The 19,669-nt window shown below is 47.6% G+C and overlaps 1 protein-coding gene across 1 annotated transcript in view; it reads left to right on the top strand.

The window, feature by feature from the left end:
• The window catches only part of LOC112239374 (gamma-aminobutyric acid type B receptor subunit 1-like), a 147,374-nt gene that overhangs the window by 17,229 nt on the left and 110,476 nt on the right, over nt 1-19,669 (top strand). Inside the window, exons 3-6 of the mRNA XM_042295121.1 lie at nt 9,038-9,208; nt 10,333-10,434; nt 17,685-17,750; nt 18,986-19,177. Coding sequence (XP_042151055.1) covers nt 9,038-9,208; nt 10,333-10,434; nt 17,685-17,750; nt 18,986-19,177 — 531 coding nt within the window. The remainder of the gene's footprint in view (nt 1-9,037; nt 9,209-10,332; nt 10,435-17,684; nt 17,751-18,985; nt 19,178-19,669) is intronic.

Raw genomic sequence — 19,669 nt, 5'->3', positions numbered from 1 at the left:
TGTCTGTCTGTCCTATATGTCTGTCTGTCTATATGTCTGTCTGTCTATGTGTCTGTCTGTCTATATGTCTGTCTGTCTATATGTCTGTCTGTCTATATGTCTGTCTGTCTATATGTCTGTCTGTCTATATGTTTGTCTGTCTATGTGTCTGTCTGTCTATATGTCTGTCTGTCTATATGTCTGTCTGTCTATGTGTCTGTCTGTCTATGTCTGTCTGTCCTATATGTCTGTCTGTCTATGTGTCTGTCTGTCTATGTCTGTCTGTCCTATATGTCTGTCTGTCTATATGTCTGTCTGTCTATGTGTCTGTCTGTCTATATGTCTGTCTGTCTATATGTCTGTCTGTCTATAACCTGATGTAATCTGTGTCTGTCTGTCTATAAACTGATGTAATCTGTGTCTGTTTGTCTACATCTCCTTAACACATTTTCCTCAACCCGGTTTTGGGGGGAATTGTCTAAATTTAATTTCAACAACACTAGAAGTATTTCAATACACTAGAGTGAGATTGAATCAGAGTCATTGTCACACCTTGACCTTAGAGATCCCTGTTTATTCTCTATATTTTGGTTAGGTCAGGGTGTGACTAGGGTGGGTACTCTAGTTTTTGTATATCTATGTTTTCTTTTTCTTTGTTGACCAAGTATGGTTCCCAATCAGAGGCAGCCGTCTATCGTTGTCTCTGATTGGGGATCATACTTAGGCAGCCCTTTTTCCCACCTTCAGTTGTGGGATCTTGTCTTTGTTTGGTTGCATGTATTTCTGCACGACAAAGCTTTTCGTTCGTTGTATTGTTAATTGTTTTTTTGCTGGTTCACATTTTAATAAAATATGATGAACCCAAATCACGCTGCGCCTTGGTCTACCCTTAACGATGAACGGAACAGTCATAGCTAGCAGATTAGTGGTGTCTAGTGGGAGGTCCATTTAGTCCATTTAATGCAAGGGCTCTGAACTAGACATAGACAGACAGGCAGACAGACAGACAGACAGACAGGCAGACAGACAGACAGGCAGACAGGCAGACAGACAGACAGACAGACAGACAGACAGGCAGGCAGGCAGACAGATTGTTGTTATTTTTGTATTTAATTGTGTATTATTATTTACTACCATTTTATATTATTATGTGTTATTTTTTATATTGACACAATGTTTTTCAATGTTTTTCATGCCAATAAAGCAGCTTGAATTTGAATTTGAGAGACAGAGAGAGAGAAAGAGAGAGAGTGAGAGAGAGAGAGTGGGAGAGAAGAGAGAGAGAAGCACACACCTCAGATCCATTTAGCTGAGGGAGGGAAGCATTCCAAGGGCTCTGGACTAGGCACAGGAAGAGAGAGAGTAGGATGGAGAGAGAGAGAGAGTAGGATGGAGAGAGAGAGAGAGTAGGATGGAGAGAGAGAGAGAGTAGGATGGAGAGAGAGAGAGAGTAGGATGGAGAGAGAGAGAGAGTAGGATGGAGAGAGAGAGGGAGAGGAGGATGGAGAGAGAGAGGGAGAGGAGGATGGAGAGAGAGAGAGTAGGATGGAGAGAGAGAGAGAGTAGGATGGAGAGAGAGAGGGAGAGTAGGATGGAGAGAGAGAGAGTAGGATGGAGAGAGAGAGGGAGAGGAGGATGGAGAGAGAGAGGGAGAGTAGGATGGAGAGAGAGAGAGAGAGTAGGATGGAGAGAGAGAGGGAGAGTAGGATGGAGAGAGAGGGAGAGTAGGATGGAGAGAGAGAGAGAGTAGGATGGAGAGAGAGAGAGTAGGATGGAGAGAGAGAGAGGGAGTAGGATGGAGAGAGAGAGAGGAGAGTAGGATGGAGAGTGAGAAAGGGAGTAGGATGGAGAGAGAGAGGGAGAGTAGGATGGGAGAGAGAGAGAGGGAGAGTAGGATGGAGAGAGAGAGAGAGGGAGTAGGATGGAGAGAGAGAGAGGGAGAGGATGGAGAGTGAGAAGGAGAGTAGGATGGAGAGAGAGAGAGGGAGAGTAGGATGGAGAGAGAGAGAGGGAGAGTAGGATGGAGAGAGAGAGAGGGAGTAGGATGGAGAGAGAGAGAGAGGGAGTAGGATGGAGAGTGAGAGGGAGAGTAGGATGGAGAGAGAGAGAGGGAGTAGGATGGAGAGTGAGAGGGAGACAGGGAAGCAGACACCTCAGATCCACTTGGCTTTGGCAGGAAAGGAGAGGAGAATGTCTGCCAGCCTAGAGGTAAGGAAAGCGTTCGATGACCCCTAAACGGCTAGTCCTGAATGCCAAATAAGAAGTGTCAAGGAAGTCAGAGGGAATAATAACACTGGTCTGCCCATCTCAGTGGTAGAGTTTCTAATGGCACCGTAGTGTTCTAGCTTTTGACCAGGGCCCTTACCATGTGCCTCTTACATTTGACAGCACTACACCTTAGAAGATCTGGACATTTCCCAAATGACATTTTATGTCCACTGTCCAGACTTTTAACACTTTAAAAAAAAACTTATTACTGCATAGACACCTTTATGGAGGGTTACAGGAATATCAGGCTGATATTTGGGAGATTTTGGGTATTTGTGTCTCTCTCCACTTTTAGAAGTTAGAGTATAAAGTGCACTCTCACGTTTTCACACACAATGCTATTTTGGTGTCATAAAAGAGGCTGTTCACACATCAGATATTTGGACCCATATTCCTCTGCAGTGGCCGTATGGAAATGACCTAATATACTGGGACATGGCTGATCTAATATACTGGGACATGGCTGATCTAATATACTGGGACATGGCTGATCTAATATACTGGGACATGGCTGATCTAATATACTGGGACATGGCTGATCTAATATACTGGGACATGGCTGATCTAATATACTGGGACATGGCTGATCTAATATACTGGGACATGGCTGATCTAATATACTGGGACATGGCTGATCTAATATACTGGGACATGGCTGACCTAATATACTGGGACATGGCTGATCTAATATACTGGGACATGGCTGATCTAATATACTGGGACATGGCTGATCTAATATACTAGGACATGGCTGATCTAATATACTGGGACATGGCTGATCTAATATACTGGGACATGGCTGATCTAATATACTGGGACATGGCTGATCTAATATACTGGGACATGGCTGATCTAATATACTGGGACTAATATACTGGGATGGCTGATCTAATATACTGGGACCTGGCTGAGGAATATTCTAGCAGGACTGAATATACTGGAACATGGCTGGGGATATTTTAGCAGGATCTAATATACTGGGACATGGCTGAGGAATATTCTAGCAGGACTGAATATACTGGAACATGGCTGAGGGATATTTTAGCAGGATCTAATATACTGGGACATGGCTGAGGGATATTCTAGCAGGACTGAATATACTGGGACATGGCTTAGGGATATTCTAGCAGGGACTGGGACATGGCTAGGGATATTCTAGCAAGGATCTAATATACTGGGACATGGCTGATCTAATATACTGGGACATGGCTGAGGGATATCCTAGCAAGGACTGAATATACTGGGACATGGCTGATCTAATATACTGGGACATGGCTGAGGGATATTCTAGCAAGGATCTAATATACTGGGACATGGCTGAGGGATATCCTAGCAAGGATCTAATATACTGGGACATGGCTGAGGAATATCCTAGCAGGACTGAATATACTGGGACATGGCTGATCTAATATACTGGGACATGGCTGAGGAATATTCTAGCAAGGATCTAATATACTGGGACATGGCTGGGGGATATCCTGGGACATGGCTGAGGTATATTCTAGCAAGGATCTAATATACTGGGACATGGCTGACTAATATACTGGGACATGGCTGAGGAATATTCTAGCAAGGATCTAATATACTGGGACATGGCTGATCTAATATACTGGGACATGGCTGATCTAATATTCTGGGACATGGCTGATCTAATATACTGGGACATGGCTGATCTAATATACTGGGACATGGCTGATCTAATATACTGGGACATGGCTGATCTAATATACTGGGACATGGCTGATCTAATATACTGGGACATGGCTGATCTAATATACTGGGACATGGCTGATCTAATATACTGGGACATGGCTGATCTAATATACTGGGACATGGCTGATCTAATATACTGGGACATGGCTGATCTAATATACTGGGACATGGCTGATCTAATATACTGGGACATGGCTGATCTAATATACTGGGACATGGCTGATCTAATATACTGGGACATGGCTGATCTAATATACTGGGACATGGCTGATCTAATATACTGGGACATGGCTGATCTAATATACTGGGACATGGCTGATCTAATATACTGGGACATGGCTGATCTAATATACTGGGACATGGCTGATCTAATATACTGGGACATGGCTGATCTAATATACTGGGACATGGCTGATCTAATATACTGGGACATGGCTGATCTAATATACTGGGACATGGCTGATCTAATATACTGGGACATGGCTGATCTAATATACTGGGACATGGCTGATCTAATATACTGGGACATGGCTGATCTAATATACTGGGACATGGCTGATCTAATATACTGGGACATGGCTGATCTAATATACTGGGACATGGCTGATCTAATATACTGGGACATGGCTGATCTAATATACTGGGACATGGCTGATCTAATATACTGGGACATGGCTGATCTAATATACTGGGACATGGCTGATCTAATATACTGGGACATGGCTGATCTAATATACTGGGACATGGCTGATCTAATATACTGGGACATGGCTGATCTAATATACTGGGACATGGCTGATCTAATATACTGGGACATGGCTGATCTAATATACTGGGACATGGCTGATCTAATATACTGGGACATGGCTGATCTAATATACTGGGACATGGCTGACCTAATATACTGGGGCATGACTGATCTAATATACTGGGACATGGCTGACATCTAATATACTGGGACATGGCTGATCTAATATACTAGGACATGGCTGATCTAATATACTGGGACATGGCTGATCTAATATACTGGGACATGGCTGATCTAATATACTGGGACATGGCTGATCTAATATACTGGGACATGGCTGATCTAATATACTGGGACATGGCTGATCTAATATACTGGGACATGGCTGACCTAATATACTGGGACATGGCTGATCTAATATACTGGGACATGGCTGATCTAATATACTGGGACATGGCTGATCTAATATACTAGGACATGGCTGATCTAATATACTGGGACATGGCTGATCTAATGGCTGATCTAACTGGGACATGGCTGATCTAATATACTGGGACATGGCTGATCTAATATACTGGGACATGGCTGATCTAATATACTGGGACATGGCTGATCTAATATACTGGGACCTGGCTGAGGAATATTCTAGCAGGACTGAATATACTGGAACATGGCTGGGGATATTTTAGCAGGATCTAATATACTGGGACATGGCTGAGGAATATTCTAGCAGGACTGAATATACTGGAACATGGCTGAGGGATATTTTAGCAGGATCTAATATACTGGGACATGGCTGAGGGATATTCTAGCAGGACTGAATATACTGGGACATGGCTTAGGGATATTCTAGCAGGATCTAATATACTGGGACATGGCTGAGGGATATTCTAGCAAGGATCTAATATACTGGGACATGGCTGAGGGATATTCTAGCAAGGATCTAATATACTGGGACATGGCTGATCTAATATACTGGGACATGGCTGATCTAATATACTGGGACATGGCTGATCTAATACTGGGACATGGCTGATCTAATATGGGACTGGGACATGGCTGATCTAATATACTGGGACATGGCTGATCTAATATACTGGGACATGGCTGATCTAATATACTGGGACATGGCTGATCTAATATACTGGGACATGGCTGATCTAATATACTGGGACATGGCTGACCTAATATACTGGGGCATGGCTGATCTAATATACTGGGACATGGCTGATCTAATATACTGGGACATGGCTGACCTAATATACTGGGACATGGCTGATCTAATATACTGGGACATGGCTGATCTAATATACTGGGACATGGCTGATCTAATATACTGGGACATGGCTGATCTAATATACTGGGACATGGCTGATCTAATATACTGGGACATGGCTGATCTAATATACTGGGACATGGCTGACCTAATATACTGGGACATGGCTGATCTAATATACTGGGACATGGCTGATCTAATATACTGGGACATGGCTGATCTAATATACTAGGACATGGCTGATCTAATATACTGGGACATGGCTGATCTAATATACTGGGACATGGCTGATCTAATATACTGGGACATGGCTGATCTAATATACTGGGACATGGCTGATCTAATATACTGGGACATGGCTGATCTAATATACTGGGACATGGCTGATCTAATATACTGGGACCTGGCTGATCTAATATACTGGGACATGGCTGATCTAATATACTGGGACATGGCTGATCTAATATACTGGGACATGGCTGAGGGATATTCTAGCAAGGAACTTTCTTTTTTCTTTTTCTGCCTCCTTTTCTTGTTTTGCCTGCTTCTTCTTCTTTGGTTTATTGTTCTTCAGTTTATTTTTGCTTTTGGTTTCTTCTTGGTCTTCTTCTCTCTTCGTCATCTTTCATTTTCTCATTTTCTCTCTTCGTTCCATCGTTGTACCTCAGACATAATGAGGACACCCTAACTCTATTTCCTGTCCTCCTCCCCTCCTGTCATCCTCTCCTCATGTCCTCCTCTCCTCCTGTCCTCCTCTCCTCCTGTCCTCCTGTCCTCCTCTCCTCCTGTCCTCCTATCCTCCTCTCCCCCTCTCCTCCTATCCTCCTCTCCTCTCTTCCTCTCCTCCTATCCTCCTGTCCTCCTGTCCTCCTCTCTTCCTCTCCTCCTATCCTCCTCTCCTCCTCTCCTCCTGTCCTCCTCTCCTCCTGTCTTCCTCTCCTCCTCTCCTCCTGTCCTCTCTCTCCTCCTCTCCTCCTGTCCTCCTATCCTCCTCTCCCCCCTCCTCCTCTCCTCCTACCCTCCTCTCCTCCTATCCTCCTGTCCTCCTGTCCTCCTCTCTTCCTCTTCTCCTCTCCTCCTCTCCTCCTATCCTCCTATCCTCCTCTCCTCCTGTCCTCCTCTCCTCCTGTCTTCCTCTCCTCCTATCCTCCTATCCTCCTATCCTCCTCTCCTCCTGTCCTCCTCTCCTCCTGTCCTCCTCTCCTCCTCTCCTCCTGTCCTCCTCTCCTCCTCTCCTCCTGTCCTCCTATCCTCCTATCCTCCTCTCCTCCTGTCCTCCTCTCCTCCTCTCCTCCTGTCTTCCTCTCCTCCTGTCCTCCTATCCTCCTATCCTCCTCTCCTCCTCTCCTCCTCTCCTCCTGTCCTCCTCTCCTCCTCTCCTCCTGTCCTCCTCTCCTCCTCTCCTCCTGTCCTCCTATCCTCCTATCCTCCTCTCCTCCTGTCCTCCTATCCTTCTATCCTCCTCTCCTCCTCTCCTCCTCTCCTCCTGTCCTCCTGTCCTCCTCTCCTCCTGTCCTCCTATCCTCCTCTCCTCCTGTCCTCCTATCCTTCTATCCTCCTCTCCTCCTGTCTTCCTTTCCTCCTATCCTCCTATCCTCCTATCCTCCTCCTCCTGTCCTCCTCTCCTCCTCCTCCTCTCCTCCTCTCCTCCTGTCCTCCTCTCCTCCTCTCCTCCTGTCCTCCTATCCTCCTATCCTCCTCTCCTCCTGTCCTCCTCTCCTCCCTCTCCTCCTGTCTTCCTCTCCTCCTGTCCTCCTATCCTCCTCTCCTCCTCTCCTCCTCCTCCTCTCCTCCTGTCCTCCTCTCCTCCTCTCCTCCTGTCCTCCTCTCCTCCTCTCCTCCTGTCCTCCTATCCTCCTATCCTCCTCTCCTCCTGTCCTCCTATCCTTCTATCCTCCTCTCCTCCTCTCCTCCTCTCCTCCTGTCCTCCTGTCCTCCTCTCCTCCTGTCCTCCTATCCTCCTCTCCTCCTCTCCTCCTGTCCTCCTATCCTTCTATCCTCCTCTCCTCCTATCCTTCTATCCTCCTCTCCTCCTGTCCTCTCTCCTCCTCTCCTCCTGTCCTCCTATCCTCCTATCCTCCTCTCCTCCTGTCCTCCTATCCTTCTATCCTCCTCCCCTCCTCTCCTCCTGTCCTCCTATCCTCCTATCCTCCTCTCCCCCTCTCCTCCTATCCTCCTATCCTCCTGTCCTCCTGTCCTCCTGTCCTCCTCTCTTCCTCTCCTCCTATCCTCCTCTCCTCCTGTCCTCCTCTCCTCCTGTCCTCCTCTCCTCCTCTCCTCCTCCTCTCCTCCTCTCCTCCTGTCCTCCTATCCTCCTCTCCCCCTCTCCTCCTACCCTCCTCTCCTCCTCTCTTCCTCCTCCTATCCTCCTGTCCTCCTCTCTTCCTCTCCTCCTCCTCCTCTCCTCCCTCCTCCTCCTCCCTCCTCCTGTCTTCCTCTCCTCCTATCCTCCCTCTCCTATCCTCCTGTCCTCCTGTCCTCCTCTCTCCTCTCCTCCTCTCCTCCTCTCCTCCTATCCTCCTCTCCTCCTCTCTTCCTGTCCTCCTCTCCTCCTGTCTTCCTCTCCTCCTATCCTCCTGTCCTCCTATCCTCCTATCCTCCTCTCCTCCTGTCCTCCCTCCTCCTCTCCTCCTGTCCTCCTCTCCTCCTCTCCTCCTATCCTCCCTCCTCCTGTCCTCCTATCCTCCTATCCTCCTATCCTCCTCTCCTCCTGTCCTCCTCTCCTCCTCTCCTCCTGTCCTCCTCTCCTCCTGTCTTCCTCTCCTCCTGTCCTCCTATCCTCCTATCCTCCTGTCCTCCTCTCCTCCTCTCCTGTCCTCCTCTCCTCCTCTCCTCCTCTCCTCCTGTCCTCCTATCCTCCTATCCTCCTCTCCTCCTGTCCTCCTATCCTTCTATCCTCCTCTCCTCCTCATGTCCTCCTGTCCTCCTATCCTCCTATCCTCTCCTCCTGTCCTCCTGTCCTCCTATCCTCCTATCCTCCTCTCCTCCTGTCCTCCTATCCTTCTATCCTCCTCTCCTCCTCTCCTCCTCTCCTCCTGTCCTCCTCTCCTCAGTTATCCTACGGTTCCAGTTCTCCAGCTCTCTCCAACCGCCAGCGCTTCCCGACGTTCTTCCGTACCCACCCGTCTGCCACCCTCCACAACCCCACCAGGGTTCAGCTCTTTCAGAAGTGGAAATGGACTAAGATCGCCACCATCCAGCAGACTACGGAAGTCTTCACCTCAGTGAGTGACAGGCCTCTTTAAAAAAATATGTTTTGTAGTTTTGTTATTGTTTTATGGACAGTGATAGTCTGAATGTAGAGGGGAGACAGATACAGAGGAAGAGGATTCAGACCCACCTCGCCTTGGGTAGCCTTCTGTGGTCTAATCTCTCTACCAGACTCCGGCACACCAAACCCCTTTCTCACTAAGGTGTTGTAGACTCAAGTTTTATTGTCTGTTTGTTCACCTATCATTTATACTATTGGTTAAAGACATGCAGAGAACTGACTCCGGAAAAAAAAGAACTAGTGACGGATGAAATAGATTCTCATTTCTAATTTCCTTTCCTACTTATCACACTCTTCATCACACCTCTTCATCACACCTCTTCATCACACCTCTTCTCACTTTCTCTGCACCTTCTGTCTATCAGTTGTCTCCTCTTCCTGTCTTCTCCCTCTCCTCTCCTCTCCTCTCCTCTCCTCTCCTCTCCTCTCCTCTCCTCTCCTCTCCTCTCTCCTCTCCTCTCCTCTCCTCTCCTCTCCTCCCTCTCCTCTCCTCTCCTCTCCTCCTCTTCTCTCCCTCTCCTCCTCCTCTCCTCTCCACCTCCTCTCCTCTCTCCCCTCCTCCTCCTCTCCCTCTCCCTCCTCTCCTCTCCTCCCTCCTCCTCTCTCTCCTCTCCTCCTCCTCTCCTCCTCCTCTCCTCTCCTCTCCCTCCTTCTCCTCCTCCCCCATCCTCCTTTTACCCTCTTCTCCTCCTTCTCTCCCCCTCCCCTCCTCCTCCTTTCCTCCTCCTCTCCTCTCCCCCTCCTCTTCTTCCCCTCCTCTCCTCCTTCGCCTCCTCTCCCCTTCTCCTTTCCCAATCCTCTTCTCCTCCTCTCCTCTCCCCCTCTTTTCCTCCTCCTCTCTCTCTTCCACTCCTCTATCCCTCTCCCCCTTACTTTCAACTATCTCTCTCTCTCTCTTTGTCTCTCCCCTTCCCATGTCTCTGTGTCTTTCTCTCCCTTCCTTCCACCATCTCTGTTTGTGTGTCTGTTTGTTCTGTCAAAACATGTTGTAAAGAAAATAGTAAACAAAGCTTCAATTGCATTTGTTGCATTTGAATCAAGTTCCTGCCCTGTTTTAATGTTTAATCTCTCTGTCAGACACTGGATGATCTAGAGGCGAGGACCAAAGAGGCCGGGATAGAGATCAGCGTTCGCCAAAGCTTCCTCACTGACCCCGCCCCAGCTGTCAAGAATCTCAAGGTGCCTCGTTCACTTCCTGTCTCCCTCACCTCTCCTTTCCATCTATCCTTCCCCCTCTCTTTCTCTCTCTCATTCTCTCTCTCTCGCTCTCTCTCCCTCACCTCTCCCTTCCATCTATCCTTCCCCCTCTCTCTCTCTCTCTCTCTTTCTCTCCTCCCTTCCTTCCACCCTCCCTCTCCCCCTTTCACTGGTTTATTCCCGATGCTGCCTTGGCAACTGTCAGGTGATTGAACACATGAAATCAGTCACGTTAGAGCTTGGTGAACAAACCCCAGAGAGACTCTCACACATTGCTAGCGATGCATGACTCATATCCCGCAGTCTCTGCGGTTATATCTGCGGATATGTCCACGGTTTAGGGTCACTAAATATTGCGTGGATGAAGGAGCGGGTGGGTGGCGGGTTGAATGAAGTGAAAATAAATGAGAATGGAGGGACAGAAAAGTAATGTATGTAAAAATTTTGTTGAAGTGGTAAAGTAGGATGATAGCAGCCATACTATCGAATTTCACTACCGACCTTCACTACCGACCTTCACTATCGACCTTCACTATCGACCTTCACTATCGACCTTCACTATCGACTTTCACTACCGACCTTCACTACCGACCTTCACTATCGACTTTCACTACCGACCTTCACTATCGACTTTCACTACCGACAATCACTATCGACCTTCACTATCGACCTTCACTATCGACCATCACTATCTACCTTTACTACCGACCTTCACTATCGACTTTCACTATCGACCTTCACTATCAACCTCCACTATCAATCTTCACCACCGACCTTCACTATCGACCTTCACTATCGACCCGTGCTATACAAATTCAACCTTCACTATCGACCTTCACTATCAACCTTCACTATACTGACCTTCACTATCAACCTTCACTGTTGACCTTCACCGTTGACCTTCACCATCGAGCTTCACCATCGACCTGCGCTATACAAATTCGACCTTCACTGTCGAGCTTCACCATCGACCTGCGCTATACAAATTCGACCTCCACTATCAACTTTCACTTTCGACCTTCACTATCGACCTGCGCTATACAAATTCAACCTTCACAAGCCTACGGCACGTCAAGGGAACGGTAGCCGTCTGTTTAGATGGGGTGAAATGGAAACTGAAATCTGGTCATTGACTGTAGGTCTATAACCTCTCATGTAGTCATGGTATTAACCTGCAGAATAAAACATTTCTTGCAGTAAAATAATACACTAAATGTAGGCTACATTAGATCTAGTGAGAATGACGCATGCATTCTGTAGAGGTGCTATATCTTCATCAGCATCATCAAAAGCTGATAGTAATTTCAACCACATAAAATATGCTTCCAAGCCAAACTGAAATCTTATCAGAAACATGTTGGTTCTTTTTCAACACCTTGTTATTTCCTCACAACCGTCATTTGGCACAAAAAAATATTTCCTGTTGTTTTTTGTTGTTACATATTTCTCCCTGGTCCGTAAACATCTTTGCTCCGCAAAAGAAGCAGATGACAGAGAAATCTTTACCGATGTCAACTAGAGTGAAGCATTCATTATATCGATTTATGACATTATTCTAGTGAGCAACGGTTTATTTATCATGATGACAGAAGAGAAGCTGCATGCGTCTCATTATAGACAAGTTGACTAATAAATAGTCATAACTTAGAAGCAGACCCAGATCTAAATGACTCCCCTGTTAATTAAATAATCATTTTCACTGTCTCTGACTGTAGTCTACAGTTTCTATATTACGGTGTCAGCTTGGCTTTCTTCCTGACTGGCGCCTACTTCAACGTAACTTCTCCGGTCGTGTCGGCCTAGGAACTATGGCAACAAGCTTAGGAACCATGGTAACAAGCCTAGGAACTATGGCAACAAGCCTAGGAACCATGGTAACAAGCCTAGGAACCATGGTAACATGCCTAGGAAACATGGTAACAAGCCTAGGAACCAAGGTAACAAGCCTAGGAACCATGGTAACATGCCTAGGAAACATGGTAACAAGCCTAGGAACAATGGTAACTAGCCTAGGAACCATGGTAACAAGCCTAGGAACCATGGTAACAAGCCTAGGAACCATGGTAACAAGCCTAGGAACCATGGTAACAAGCCTAGGAACCAAGGTAACAAGCTTAGGAACCATGGTAACATGCCTAGGAAACATGGTAACAAGCCTAGGAACCATGGTAACAAGCCTAGGTTTATGCGTGATATTAATCGGCCATCACTGTAGGAACCATGGTAACAACATGAATTTATCACACCAGAGGGGAAGATGAGTTGTCCACTGCCAGCTCACAACTGCCAGCTCAACCTGCAGACACAGATGAGAAGGTGATGACCACGTCCTATCTCTGGGATACGGTCTTTAGGGTTTATCACCAAGTCCACTGCCAGCTCAACCTGCAGACACAGATGAGAAGGTGATGACCACGTCCTATCTCTGGGATACGGTCTTTAGGGTTTATCACCAAGTCAAATCAAATCAAATCAAATTTATTTATATAGCCCTTCGTACATCAGCTGATATCTCAAAGTGCTGTACAGAAACCCAGCCTAAAACCCCAAACAGCAAGCAATGCAGGTGTAGAAGCACGGTGGCTAGGAAAAACTCCCTAGAAAGGCCAAAACCTAGGAAGAAACCTAGAGAGGAACCAGGCTATGTGGGGTGGCCAGTCCTCTTCTGGCTGTGCCGGGTGGAGATTATAACAGAACATGGCCAAGATGTTCAAATGTTCATAAATGACCAGCATGGTCGAATAATAATAAGGCAGAACAGTTGAAACTGGAGCAGCAGCACAGTCAGGTGGAAGTTGAAACTGGAGCAGCAGCATGGCCAGGTGGACTGGGGACAGCAAGGAGTCATCATGTCAGGTAGTCCTGGGGCATGGTCCTAGGGCTCAGGTCAGTTGAAACTGGAACAGCAGCATGGCCAGGTGGACTGGGGACAGCAAGGAGTCATCATGTCAGGTAGTCCTGGGGCATGGTCCTAGGGCTCAGGTCCTCCGAGAGAGAGAAAGAAAGAGAGAAGGAGAGAATTAGAGAACGCACTCTTAGATTCACACAGGACCCCGAATAGGACAGGAGAAGTACTCCAGATATAACAAACTAACCCCAGCCCCCCGACACATAAACTACTGCAGCATAAATACTGGAGGCTGAGACAGGAGGGGTCAGGAGACACTGTGGCCCCATCCGAGGACACCCCCGGACAGGGCCAAACAGGAAGGATATAACCCCACCCACTTTGCCAAAGCACAGCCCCCACACCACTAGAGGGATATCTTCAACCACCAACTTACCATCCTGAGACAAGGCTGAGTATAGCCCACAAAGATCTCCGGCACATGCACAACCCAAGGGGGGGGGGCGCCAACCCAGACAGGATGACCACAACAGTGAATCAACCCACTCAGGTGACGCACCCCCTCCAGGGACGGCATGAGAGAGCCCCAGTAAGCCAGTGACTCAGCCCCTGTAATAGGGTTAGAGGCAGAGAATCCCAGTGGAAAGAGGGGAACCGGCCAGGCAGAGACAGCAAGGGCGGTTCGTTGCTCCAGAGCCTTTCCGTTCACCTTCCCACTCCTGGGCCAGACTACACTCAATCATATGACCCACTGAAGAGATGAGTCTTCAGTAAAGACTTAAAGGTTGAGACCGAGTTTGCGTCTCTGACATGGGTAGGCAGACCGTTCCATAAAAATGGAGCTCTATAGGAGAAAGCCCTGCCTCCAGCTGTTTGCTTAGAAATTCTAGGGACAATTAGGAGGCCTGCGTCTTGTGACCGTAGCGTACGTGTAGGTATGTACGGCAGGACCAAATCAGAGAGATAGGTAGGAGCAAGCCCATGTAATGCTTTGTAGGTTAGCAGTAAAACCTTGAAATCAGCCCTTGCTTTGACAGGAAGCCAGTGTAGAGAGGCTAGCACTGGAGTAATATGATAAAAAAATTTGGTTCTAGTCAGGATTCTAGCAGCCGTATTTAGCACTAACTGAAGTTTATTTAGTGCTTTATCCGGGTAGCCGGAAAATAGAGCATTGCAGTAGTCTAACCTAGAAGTGACAAAAGCATGGATTAATTTTTCTGCATCATTTTTGGACAGAAAGTTTCTGATTTTTGCAATGTTAAGTAGAAGGAAAAAAGATGTCCTCGAAATGGTCTTGATATGTTCTTCAAAAGAGAGATCAGGGTCCAGAGTAACGCCGAGGTCCTTCACAGTTTTATTTGAGACGACTGTACAACCATTAAGATTAATTGTCAGATTCAACAGAAGATCTCTTTGTTTCTTGGGACCTAGAACAAGCATCTCTGTTTTGTCCGAGTTTAATAGTAGAAAGTTTGCAGCCATCCACTTCCTTATGTCTGAAACACATGCTTCTAGCGAGGGCAATTTTGGGGCTTCACCATGTTTCATTGAAATGTACAGCTGTGTGTCATCCGCATAGCAGTGAAAGTTTACATTATGTTTTCGAATAACATCCCAAAGAGGTAAAATATATAGTGAAAACAATAGTGGTCCTAAAACCGAACCTTGAGGAACACCGAAATTTACAGTTGATTTGTCAGAGGACAAACCATTCACAGAGACAAACTGATATCTTTCCGACAGATAAGATCTAAACCAGGCCAGAACATGTCCGCGTAGACCAATTTGGGTTTCCAATATCTCCAAAAGAATGTGGTGATCGATGGTATCAAAAGCAGCACTAAGGTCTAGGAGCACGAGGACAGATGCAGAGCCTCGGTCCGATGCCATTAAAATGTCATTTACCACCTTCACAAGTGCCGTCTCAGTGCTATGATGGGGTCTAAAACCAGACTGAAGCATTTCGTATACATTGTTTGTCTTCAGGAAGGCAGTGAGTTGCTGAGCAACAGCCTTCTCTAAAAGTTTTGAGAGGAATGGAAGATTCGATATAGGCCGATAGTTTTTTATATTTTCTGGGTCAAGGTTTGGCTTTTTCAAGAGAGGCTTTATTACTGCCACTTTTAGTGAGTTTGGTACACATCCAGTGGATAGAGAGCCGTTTATTATGTTCAACATAGGAAACATAAGTCCACTGCCAGCTCAACCTGCAGACACAGATGAGAAGGTACTCATCAAAGCTATTCCATGAACACTGTTAGAAAATCATCTTGTAGTTTTGCTCTCACAGGAGCTGTGTGTGTGTGTGTGTGTGTGTGTGTGTGTGTGTGTGTGTGTGTGTGTGTGTGTGTGTGTGTGTGTGTGTGTGTGTGTGTGTGTGTGTGTGTGTGTGTGTGTCGCTAATGTGTGTTTGTATGTGGGTCCGATGCCGATTCAGATTTTTGGGGGACAAAACTACCGATATATCTGCCGATTTGCTGTAGATAAGAAATAATTCTCATAAATTTCCATCCAAAAGAGCAGTTGTAACCATAACTATGTCCAATAACTATGTCCAATAACTATGTCCCATAACTATGTCCCATAACTATGTCCAATAACTATGTCCAATAACTATGTCCAATAACTATGTCCAATAACTATGTCCCATAACTATGTCCAATAACTATGTCCAATAACTATGTCCAATAACTATGTCCCATAACTATGTCCAATAACTATGTCCCATAACTATGTCCAATAACTATGTCCAATAACTATGTCCCATAACTATGTCCAATAACTATGTCCAATAACTATGTCCAATAACTATGTCCCATAACTATGTCCCATAACTATGTCAATAACATGTTAATAACTATGTCCCATAACTATGTCCAATAACTATGTCCCATAACTATGTCCAATAACTATGTCCAATAACTATGTCCCATAACTATGTCCAATAACTATGTCATAACTATGTCCAATAACTATGTCCAATAACTATGTCCCATAACTATGTCCAATAACTATGTCCAATAACTATGTCCCATAACTATGTCCAATAACTATGTCCCATTACATTTCCTTTTTCCATCTATTCAATATCAGTTGTCGGTTATCGGCCGATACCAATTTAGCACTAAAAGGCTGATATAACAGAGTCTCTATGTGTGTGTGTGTCTATTTGTGTGTGTGTGTCTATGTGTGTGTGTGTGTGTGTCTATGTGTGTGTGTGTGTGTGTGTGTCTATGTGTGTGTGTGTGTGTGTGTGTGTGTGTGACTATGTGTGTGTGTGTGTGTCTATGTGTGTGTGTGTCTGCGTGTGTGTGTGTGTGTCTATGTGTGTGTGTGTGTGTGTGTGTGTGTGTGGTCCCCCAGCAGTGTGTGTGTGTGTGTGTGTGTGTGTGTGTGTGTGTGTGTGTGTGTGTGTGTGTGTGTGTGTGTGTGTGTGTGTGTGTGCAGTGTGTGTGTGTGGTCTCCCCAGCAGTGTGTGTGTGTGGTCTCCCCAGCAGTGTCTGTGTGTGTGTGTGGTCTCCCAGCAGTGTGTGTGTGTGTGTGTGTGTGGTCTCCCCAGCAGTGTGTGTGTGGTCTCCCCAGCAGTGTGTGTGTGGTCTCCCCAGCAGTGTGTGTGTGTGTGTGTGTGGTCTCCCTAGCAGTGTGTGTGTGTGTGGTCTCCCCAGCAGTGTGTGTCTATGTGTGTGTGTGTGTGTCTATGTGTGTGTGTGTGTGTGTGTGTGTGTGTGTGTGTGTGTGTATGTGTGTGTGTATGTGTGTGTGACTATGTGTGTGTGTGTGTGTCTGTGTGTGTGTGTCTAGTGTGTGTGTGTGTGTGTGTGTGTGGTCCCCCAGCAGTGTGTGTGTGTGTGTGTGTGTGTGTGTGTGTGTGTGTGTGTGTGTGTGGTCTCCCCAGCAGTGTGTGTGTGGTCTCCCCAGCAGTGTGTGTGTGGTCTCCCCAGCAGTGTGTGTGTGGTCTCCCCAGCAGTGTGTGTGTGGTCTCCCCAGCAGTGTGTGTGTGGTCTCCCCAGCAGTGTGTGTGTGGTCTCCCCAGCAGTGTGTGTGTGGTCTCCCCAGCAGTGTGTGTGTGGTCTCCCCAGCAGTGTGTGTGTGGTCTCCCCAGCAGTGTGTGTGTGGTCTCCCCAGCAGTGTGTGTGTGGTCTCCCCAGCAGTGTGTGTGTGGTCTCCCCAGCAGTGTGTGTGTGTGGTCTCCCCAGCAGTGTGTGTGATGGTCTCCCCAGCAGTGTGTGTGATGGTTCACTGCAGCAGCTCTGTTCTGTTCACACTGAGACTCCATCCCCATTCGAGCTGTTGTTTCCCTTCTGTTTACTGTGTGTGTGTGTGTGTGTGTGTTTTCCCATCTCCTGTGTGACTCTGTGTAACACTTCCCTTTCTGAATCCCCAGCGGCAAGATGCCAGAATCATCGTGGGGCTCTTCTACGAGACAGAAGCCAGAAAAGTTTTCTGTGAGGTACAGACGCTTACAAATTGATTACCTAACTCTGTGGATTGATACAGTATCTTAAAATGTCTGTTGACGTACGATATCCTTTTCTGTGTCTTCTTGGAAAAGTAGTGCTCAACGTTCGCGTCGTTCTATCAAGAATTTCAGGATTTTTTTCTCTGTCGCTTTTTGTTATCTCTTCTTCCTGATATATTCTCTCTGACACACCTGACTACTCCTCCTTTACCTCTCCTTTCACTCACCCCTCTCTCTCTCTCTCTCTCTATTCTTTCCCTCCCCCTCTCTCTACTCCCCCTCCCTCTCTCCCCCTCTCTCTACTCCCCCTCCCTCTCTCTCCCCCTCTCTCTCTCCCCCTCCCTCCCCCTCTCTCTACTCCCCCTCCCTCTCTCCCCCTCTCTCTCTCTCTCCCCCTCTCTCTACCCCCTTCTCTCACCCCTCCCTCTCTTTCCTATCTTTCTCTCCCCCCCCTCCCTCCCCCTCCCTCCCTCCCCCTCTCTCTCTCTCTCGCTCTCTCCATCCCTCTCTACTCCCTCCCCCCTCTCTCTCTACTCTAACCCCCTCTCTCTCTCCCTCCCTCCCTCCCCTCTCTCAATCCCTCCAATCTCCCTCTCTCTCCCTCCCTCCCCCCCTCTCTCTCTCTCTCTCCTCTCCCCCTCTCTTTCTCTCCCTCCTCCTCTCTCTCTCCCTCCCTCCCTCCCTCCCTCCCTCCCTCCCTCCCCCCTCCCTCCCTCCCTCCCTCCCTCCCTCCCTCCCTCCCTCCCTCCCTCCCTCCCTCCCTCCCTCCCTCCCTCCCTCCCTCCCTCCCTCCACATCTCTCCCTCCCTGTCTCTTTCTACTCTCCCCCTTTCTCCCTCCCTCCCCCTCTCTCCCTCCCTCCCTCCCTCCCTCTCTCTCCCCCCTCTCTCTCTCCCTCCCTCTCTCTGCTGCCCCCACCTCTCTCTCTCTCCCTCCCTCCCCATCTCTCGCTCTCTACTCTCCCCCTCTCTTTCTCCCTCTCCCCCTCTCTCTCTTCCTCCCTCTCTCCCTCCCTCCCCCCCTCTCTCATACTCTCCCCTCTCTCTCTCCCTCCCTCTTTCTCTCTCTCTTTTCTCTCACACTCCTTTCCCCCACCCCTCTCTCTCCCCCTACCCCATCCCCCTCTCTCTTCCCTCTCTCTCCCCCTACCCCTGACCCCCCCCCCTCTCGCTCTCTCCTCTCATCTCTCTCCCCTCTCTTTCCTGTCTCTCCCCTCTATCCTACAGGTGTACAAGGAGAAGCTCTATGGGAAGAAGTATGTCTGGTTCCTGATTGGTTGGTACGCAGACAACTGGTTCAAGATCAAAGACCCGTCAATCAACTGCACCGTGGAGCAGATGACGGAGGCGGTGGAGGGTCACGTCACCACGGAGATCGTCATGCTAAACCCAGAGACCGTCCGAGGGGCCTCCAATCTGGTGAGGAGTGCACTCGTGTACAGAGAGCAATATTGCTACGTGCCTGAATCCTAAAATGGCACCCTATTCCCTACATAGTACACTCCTTTAGACCAGGGCCCTATTCCCTACAAATAGGCCCCTGGTCCTATATAGGAATGGTCTGGTCTAAAGTAGTGCACTACATAGGAATAGGGCTCTGGTCTAAAGTAGTGCACTATATAGGGAATAGGGCTCTGGTCTAAAGTAGTGCACTATATAGGGAATAGGGCTCTGGTCTAAAGTAGTGTACTATATAGGGAATAGGGCTCTGGTCTAAAGTAGTGCTCTATATAGGGAATAGGGCCCTGGTCTAAAGTAGTGGACTATATAGGGAATAGGGCTCTGGTCTAAAGTAGTGCACTATATAGGGAATAGGGCCCTGGTCTAAAGTAGTGCACTATATAGGGAATAGGGTTCAATTGGGCTCTGGTCTAAAGTAGTGTACTATATAGGGAATAGGGTTCAATTGGG

The sequence above is a fragment of the Oncorhynchus tshawytscha genome, linkage group LG13, assembly GCF_018296145.1.
Source record: "Oncorhynchus tshawytscha isolate Ot180627B linkage group LG13, Otsh_v2.0, whole genome shotgun sequence".
NCBI lineage: Eukaryota > Metazoa > Chordata > Actinopteri > Salmoniformes > Salmonidae > Oncorhynchus > Oncorhynchus tshawytscha.
Note: the sequence above shows the minus strand (reverse complement) of the source record. Positions and strands in the feature narration are given on the sequence as shown.